Source organism: Venustampulla echinocandica (genome assembly GCF_003357145.1).
Source record: "Venustampulla echinocandica strain BP 5553 chromosome Unknown scaffold_16, whole genome shotgun sequence".
NCBI classification, from domain to species: Eukaryota; Fungi; Ascomycota; class Leotiomycetes; order Helotiales; family Pleuroascaceae; genus Venustampulla; species Venustampulla echinocandica.
Genome location: NW_022474221.1, coordinates 396,111 through 403,978, shown reverse-complemented (window position 1 = coordinate 403,978; position 7,868 = coordinate 396,111). Strand labels below are relative to the sequence as shown.

Here is a 7,868-nt window from a genome sequence, read left to right as displayed (position 1 = left end):
TAACCCTAACCCTAACCCTAACCCTAACCCTAACCCTAACCCTAACCCTAACCCTAACCCTAAAAAACCCTAACCCTAACCCTAACCCTAACCCTCAATTGTTTTTAGAAGTTTTGAAGAACTTGTTCTAGTTTTATACAGATATCCCTCTAGATCTTCCCTCCGATGTCCTAATTGGCAAAGCCACAAAGCCTGCAAATCAGGCACTTTACTTCAACCTCCAAGCCCGTGCACGATTCTCTTAACTTCAACTTCCAAGCCTGTGCGCTACACTCTTTGAGCCTAGATAACACGCGCCCTGCAAACAATTCGCGAACGTTTGTGTGACAGCTTCTACTGCCCCCGGCAAGCGCTTTGCAATGCGGCCCTGCTCATCCTTTTGGCCCCTCGCTGTGTAGAGTAAAGGCGCTTTTTACCTCAACCTCCAGCGCCGGGCGGGGGCACGGGCGCGGGAGGCCGAATTCGCCCCAGCCTCCATCGGGCGGCGGGTTAGGGTCTGGGTGCGGAGGTTGAAGGCGTACGCATTCATAGAGGACTGGAAGGGGAAGAACATTTCACCGGCGAAAAAGGTAGGAATCATGAGCAGGATACGCCAATCATAGAACAGGGAGGCGGAGATACGCAGCGACTCCCAAACAGAGATGGGCTTGAATACGGCGAGGGCAGTACCGTCGGCTCGGCGTATCTTTTCGGCGGGCAGAAGGAGGAGAGCCAGAGCAACCGATGTACACTGAATGACGATAAAGATAATGTAGACAGCGTGCGGGACGCTGGCGGAGGAAGCGTTCCAGCTGACGCCGAGAGCAACGCTGGCGCCGATGGCTGCACCAGAGATGTTGTTAGAATATGGGAGTTATGGGAGTTCCCCTGGCCGGCTGGTCAAGCCACTTAGGCACCCCACTTGGCATTTCTCCACCACAAAGGAGAAATGAGATATGTGTACTCGCGATGAGCCGAATACACGGATATCATCGCATCCCATACTAATTAGTATGGCACATGATGACGGAGGCCCTGGGAAGCCATTCGGATACCATCGGTATTATTTCCTTGAGTCACCTGATTGATCACCTGACCCCATACATTCATTTGCCTATATATGTGAGGTTTTCACCCCATAGTATTAGGATTTTTAATCAATTCAATTACCCCATTCCATGACCCATTCTGACCAATCAATTACCTGTATTAAGTGTACCAATTTGGGTCCCATTAATCAACAGATGTTTCCGCACCACTGGATAGCACGCCAGAATCCCTTGTCTTTCTCCTCGGCGTAGGCATTGGAGACGTATGCAGCCGTTGTCCAGAGACAGCCGCCAGTGAGACCGAGGTAGGCACCGGCGAAGACAGGGTACCCAAGATTACCGTACAGGTCAAAATACCACATGGCGCCGATATAGAGCGGGTAACCAGTAATCCCGAGCATCATGGTCAAACGAGGGCCGAGGACATTCAGCAGTGTTCCCGCAAACAGGGCAGAGAAGGTGAACACCCCGTACAGAGCACTGTTACTGATATTGGCCATGGTGATGGAGGATGGCCGGCCACCGCCAGCGCCCAGGAGCTATACAAAGATAGACAGTAAGTTAAAGTGATGTACCTCAAAGCGTGGTAAAAACGGAGAAATGGGGGCCGGGCTAGAGGGGGAAACATATATGGTTCACATACGGCGATTGCCAGGTACAGACCTGGATTGCAGAAGAGACATCCTGCTACTATGAGATTCTGGACGAAAGGGCTTCGAGGGTCAGTCTAATATCCACGGGAACTCGTCTCACAGTTCTTACTGACTTGTTTAGCCGCAAAAAAGGAAGTTGAGTCATGATGTTCCGGGTAGTAAACAATTGTCATATGAGAGATATCTATGGGGGACCACCCCATCTCATATTCTACTAGTTTTTATATGTAGTAGCAGTGCACAGTCAAGCAAGCATATACGGAGTCTGTGCAGCTTCCCCGCATTGTTGCACGAACGAGTTCCGAGACAAGCTTTCGGATCTCGATGTCGGTTATTAGCGACGCGTGTTTACTAGAGACACCAACCTATCAAACCTCGGTTCGATATTCGATATTCGATATCATGAAAAGGGGTCGATAGTGCGCCCTCATATAATAGGCTGCAAGAGTGGTTAACCTACTCAATCGGTCTAATAAAGATATAGAGCTACTTCCGGCCCCGCTTCTTGTCATAGTTACGAACACTTCCCCCTCCCTATCTCTATCCCTCCCCTCCCTATCTCTATCTCTGTCCTTTCCCTCCCACTATCTCTATCATGGCGTTGGTTTTTATCTTTGTCCTTTTCCCTCTCCCGACTTCTACCTTTATCCCCCGGACTATTATTATCGCGCCTGCTGTACACGCTACGGCTCCTGCTCCTAGCTTTGCAGTCTTGACCCCTGTATCTGCTCCTATCTCTTCCACGACTCCTATCTCGGCACCGAGACCTTGTTCTAGCATTCAGGTCAATCAGCAACGGAAATTAAAATATGACTCTAGGCATCTTTAAATACAGTACTTGGACCGGTTACTGTAGTAACGAAACTAATATGTAATAAATATTATTTTATATGTTCACAACGTGTATAGGTCAACTTTTCACAGTGCAAGCTTTACGCTGTGCTAACCGAAATACAAAGAGACTCTTCTACAAAATTATAATATTCGAAAACACTATTATATGATTTAGAATATTGCTGTGCCATTGACATGACTTCCAACTCCGCCTGGACAGTTGGCTGGGGCCGAGCTAAAGAAAAAAGTCGATCGTCGATGTTTCTTTACTAGAGAACTAACGCCCTCTAAGTCTAACATCTCCCCAATCGGAACTCCCCATAACGGCAACAGATACTCATGCATTTTTCGTGTCCCTGGCGGCGAGGGCCATCGCTCAAAAGCTGGCGCATCACCCGCCACAGCTGCAAAATAGCAATCGTGCAGCCAGTCCAGCATGTCCTCGCCTTGGATCACCCCGGCCCAGGCGGGATTCTCACGCAAACCGATGGCGGTGTTTTCCTCTTCCGAGCGTGCATAGTAGTCCTGGACCCAACCTGAGCGGACGAAGAGGAAATCTCCTACGTGGATATCACCACCCTGGCTCTCAGGGCGGATATCCAGCCCCTGGGATCTCCCACATGCCGCCAACTCTGTTAAAGTGATGCCATGCCCGCTAGCAGAATCATAGACCTGACCCTGACCTTCTGCGTAGGTTCGATAGTCGAGTAAGATTCCTCGACCGACCATACCGCGTCGCGCCCAGTGGTGGATGCCACACTTATCAGGGGTAGATGCCGGGCCGGTAATGTCTTCAGCGGTCGTGTTATTGTAATAGACTTTGGCCGGCATATGCGCGACATGTCGAAATCCATCCCACTGGGTGCCGGACTGGGTGTTCAGGGCATAGAGATCGTCATGTCCAGCCCCACCATCGACCACTTTGATGGTGTGTTCAAAGCGTTCGCGCCCCCAGCTTGGCTGTAGAGGCAAATTAAGGGGCAGGTCAACGCGTGCACTATCGCCAGTGACAATTTCGGTAGCAGCCTTAGCCACGCGGGCTGGAGTCAATAGATTTAGACGGCCGAGGTTGTCATCGGGCCCCCAGATCCAGGCAGCGTCTTTCGGTGCATGAAGGAGTTGGGGAAGCTCTTTTCTGAGAGGAAATATGGTGCTGTTAGGATCCCAAGGAAGGCTTTGTTGGTTGTCCATGCTGAGTACTTGATCTCCCACTTCCAAACATCCCACTTTGATGGCTCGCCAGCCTTTATCTACTTGCTCGGAACTCGAGACTTCTGTGATACGACAGTCCGGTATGTCTGAATCCGGTCGGGCTATTAATTAGGACCTGTTTATCCCCGCTCCTCGGAACTCGAGGCTTCTGGGATAAGATCGTCCGCTGATCCGAATTCCATCGTGCTATTAGTTAGAACTTTGTTCATCCTCGCCGCTCGGAACTAGAGGCTTCTACGGCAAGACAGTCCGGTACAATTCCGTCGTGCTATTAATTAGAACTTGTCCATCCTCGCGGATACTCATATTCACATTCCCTTCTGCTTCAACTCACATTACCTTTTGATGATGGAGTCCTTTCAATCTATTGCTTCCTCGTGTCAGTCTGCTGTGCTTGAAGCGATACCATCGAAATGGCGCCTCCAAGGACGACCAGAGGGCACGGATGTTCGTCATATACCACGAAGCTGTGGGCTGATGACACCTCAGCAGCTACTGATCACCGAGAAGAGCGCCACCGAGCTGCTCTCTGAGCTTCATTCCGGATCTTTGACTTCAGTAGAAGTCACAGAAGCCTTTTGTGCACGGGCTGCCATTGCCCACCAATGTGTACGTGCCTCGATAAATCTTAACTCATAACCCGCTAATTCATCTTGCACCCTCGTAGATCAACTGCCTCACGGCTTACATCTATGAGGAAGCCATTGCCAGGGCCGCTGAATTGGACGAGATATTCGCCAAAAGCGGGCCTGTCGGGCCATTGCATGGACTTCCATTTGCGGTCAAGGACTATTATCAGATGAAAGGCCATGCCACAACGCTCGGATACGTTGCCTGGCACTCCAAGATAGCCTTGACCGATGCATCAATTGTGCAACTGTTCAAGAAATGTGGGGCCATCCCCTTCGCGAGAACCACTATGCCCCAAACTGGTATGATGCTTCAAACAGTCAGCAATCTTTGGGGCCGTACACTAAATCCCTATAATACCGGGTTTTCGGCCGGTGGCTCTTCTGGCGGCGATGGGAGCTTGGTCGGGATGCGCGGATCCCCATTTTGTGCCTCTACAGATATCGGGGGTAGCATTCGTGCCCCCGCGACCTTTAACGGTCTCTATGGTATTCGGCCAACGGCAGAAAGGATTCCAAAGAATGGTCTTGTCACCACCGCTCCGGGACAGGTTTCTATAAAAGTGTCGTCGGGGCCAGTGTGTCATAGTGTGGCGGACATAAAATTAGTGACAAAGCTACTACTGTCGCATTTTGAGTACATTGGATACGAGTCAACTGCGGTACCAATGCCGTGGAGAGAGGTCAAGGTGAAGGAGAAGCTGAGATTTGGGTTGCTTAAGTATGACGGAGTGGTGAAACCTCAACCGCCGATTCTCAGGGCATTAGATGAAACCGCGGCATCATTGAAACGAGCAGGGCATGAAGGTATGCATATCTACACCTTTATTTACTTAACTTTAGTTTTTAGACCTCTTCTCACCAACAACTGCAGTCGTAGAATTCGAGCTCCCTTTTGATGCGTGGGACGTAGCTTTGACAACGGTCAGTCCATAGCTTAACCCCCAAGGCGTTGGGAGACCTTATTTCTGACCTACGGTAGTGGAGGCTATACTTTCAAACTGGCGCGGCAGAAGTAAAAGCAGTGGCCGCTTCCACGGGCGAGCCTCTAATGTCCAACTTCTCTTGGTATCTCGATACATTCGATATCAAACCACTTACAGTCCCTGAACTCTTCCAACTCAACGCCAAGCAAGCTGAGAACAAGCGACAATTCTTCGAGGCATGGAAAGCTGCCAACATTGATGCTTTGATCTGTCCTTGTGCTCCATCGGCTGGATTCCCCCACGACTTTCCTGTGTGGTGGGGATATTTCTCGCTGTGGAACGTGTTGGACTATCCTAGCACGATTCTACCGCTGAAGGGATTCAAGATCGATCCCGTGATAGATGCCAAGGATTTCAAGTATGTTCCCAAGGAGAATGTGTTTGACAAAATGAATTGGGAGGTCTACGACCCAGTGCTTTGGGGTAACCAACCTGTATGTATCCAGATTGTGCGGCCCCCGTATACCGACGAAGAATTGATCGATGTCACGGAGAGGGTGGATGAAATATGTAACTCTTAGTCCTATAGATCTACATTATATTCATCTCATAATTCATATCCACAGTCCAAAACACTCTGCCACTGATTCATCTCATCACACTCAAGCCATGCATCATCTCCTAGGATATCTGCCCAATTGACATGCTCCGTATCAATTGGTACATCTTCATGTGCCCTCAATACTGCCGAGAACCTATCAACTAACCCCTGGAATACCTTACGTACTCCCTCCACGGTTGGCCAGTACTTTGATAGGTGCCCTGCCACGACGCACACCCGGTTCAGTAGATCCAGGTCATTTACGACAACAATCGGTGAAGCTGTAGTCAGGGCCTGCTGGATCTCCATTGTGATCTGGATGGCTGCGGCAGTAAGCGCCGTGGCGGCCGTGAATTGGCATCGCGATATCAGGTTACTTGTCTGGAGCGACTCAAAGATAGAGATGATGGCTCTGGTAGCACTGGTCGCCACTTGGCGAGACTCCTCGTCTGTGGCGAGGATTCGGGAGAGATGAATCACTATAGTGTGGTAGTGAAGACGGATATTTAAAGCGCTGAAACCCGTATCCGTATTCATAGTTAGTTTCCACGTTGCTAGACGGGCGTGTAGTAGTGCTATGCGTTTATCCATGCTAGATGGGTCAGCCCGAGGAGCACTGAGGCCGATTACTTCCAGGGCGATATGACACAATTCAACATTGCGCATGCAGTACTCGACATCGATCCGGGGGTTGATCTCGCCGTCTACTTCTCGGAAGTCCTCCATCGATAATGGAGCCTGATCGAAATCGTCATGCCGGATCATACAGGGTCGGCCATGCTCCAGCGCAGACAATACTTCGGCGGTGAAGAGCGTCCACCAAACACGACGCCAGCACCGCCGGTCAGACATCGGCATCCGGCCCGGGCCTGGAGGATCGGTTAGCAAGTTGCGATGCATTCCGATGCCGAAGGCGATCCGGCATCCCACACCCAGCCAGAAGTAGCTATTTGCACTGGCTGTGTCGCCGTTCTGTAGGTACCAAGTAAATAGTAGGGCGGCTTGCACAAGGTTAACTCTGTCGGTCTCAAGGCGCATATTAAAGACAGATTTGGCGCGACGGAAGAGCACCGCCTTGATAAAGTGTCGTGCGTGGATGGCTCTCGGGTGTGACGAGACGTGTGCGCCTGCCAAAAGGATTACATGTAGGAGGAGAAGTGATGGCCTGCTTCCCGGGTTGCTATAGCGAGCCCGGAAATTTGCCTCGTCTACAACGGGGAAGTAAGAATTTATCTTTGCAAAGAATGCGTCGATGAATTCATCCCGGATCTCTTTTGCCGGAAACGAGTTGATGTCTTGTAGGGCGTCATGGGCATCGTTCTGCGACGCCGACGGTAGCGGTCTAATCTGTGGGTAGGGATAGATCAGGAAAAAGGGGTTCGGCCTATCCAGTTGGACCAGATGTGACATATTGGAGATATTAGTGCCCACGTAGACAACACGCATCTGGTCCTGATCATCAAACGCGCTCCACGAGTCACGAGAGATGCCATCTTTAAAGAAGCGGAAGAGGCCATTCTCTGCAATTTCTAGAGACAAGGCCACTTCAGACTGATGAGAGATATTCGTCGGCTCTACCACCGGTGGGGAGTTTGCCCTGGATCGAAGCCTGGGCGAGGAAGAGGGTTGCCCAACGGGGGACTGGGAGTACGACACACCCTGATGAGAGATACTCGTCGGCTCTACCACCGGCCGCGAGTTGGCCCTGGATCGAAGCCAGGGCGGGGAAGAGGGCTGCCCAACGGTGGGCTGGGAGTACGACACATCTTGACGAGGTCGAGGTATTCGTCTCCAGCCGAAAGTAAACCTGACGCGGTGTGAGTGCTGATCAAATGACAGGTGATGACGGAACTCAACACTTACTTGCAATCGATTTTAGCCTTGATACAGGCACTGCATGTTGCCTGGTGGACGGAGTCGCAGCGGATCTTCCTGCGGCGACAGACATCGCACGAGTGCATCTGCTGGCGGGGCATTTTGGCTGG

The 7,868-nt window shown here is 50.9% G+C and overlaps 4 protein-coding genes across 4 annotated transcripts; 1 reads left to right on the top strand and 3 right to left on the bottom strand.

Moving 5' to 3' along the window:
* Positions 1-412: 412 nt before the first annotated feature.
* BP5553_10644 (uncharacterized protein) lies at positions 413-1,528 on the bottom strand (the record flags this gene model as incomplete). Its single annotated transcript, XM_032019267.1, has 3 exons — positions 413-822; positions 1,035-1,093; positions 1,236-1,528. The coding sequence occupies 3 exons, from the start codon at positions 1,526-1,528 to the stop codon at positions 413-415; spliced, it is 762 nt and encodes a 253-aa protein (XP_031864707.1).
* A 1,158-nt stretch (positions 1,529-2,686) lies between these two features.
* BP5553_10643 (Uncharacterized protein) lies at positions 2,687-3,706 on the bottom strand (the record flags this gene model as incomplete). The annotated part of the gene is made up of 1 exon (XM_032019266.1): positions 2,687-3,706. One exon carries the CDS (start codon positions 3,704-3,706, stop codon positions 2,687-2,689), a length of 1,020 nt encoding a protein of 339 aa, XP_031864706.1.
* Positions 3,707-4,075: 369 nt separating this feature from the next.
* BP5553_10642 (putative Amidase) lies at positions 4,076-5,863 on the top strand (the record flags this gene model as incomplete). The annotated part of the gene is made up of 4 exons (XM_032019265.1): positions 4,076-4,336; positions 4,395-5,163; positions 5,207-5,280; positions 5,339-5,863. 4 exons carry the CDS (start codon positions 4,076-4,078, stop codon positions 5,861-5,863), a joined length of 1,629 nt encoding a protein of 542 aa, XP_031864705.1.
* A 26-nt stretch (positions 5,864-5,889) lies between these two features.
* On the bottom strand, positions 5,890-7,859 carry BP5553_10641 (uncharacterized protein; the record flags this gene model as incomplete). The annotated part of the gene is made up of 2 exons (XM_032019264.1): positions 5,890-7,690; positions 7,747-7,859. 2 exons carry the CDS (start codon positions 7,857-7,859, stop codon positions 5,890-5,892), a joined length of 1,914 nt encoding a protein of 637 aa, XP_031864704.1.
* Positions 7,860-7,868: the final 9 nt, after the last annotated feature.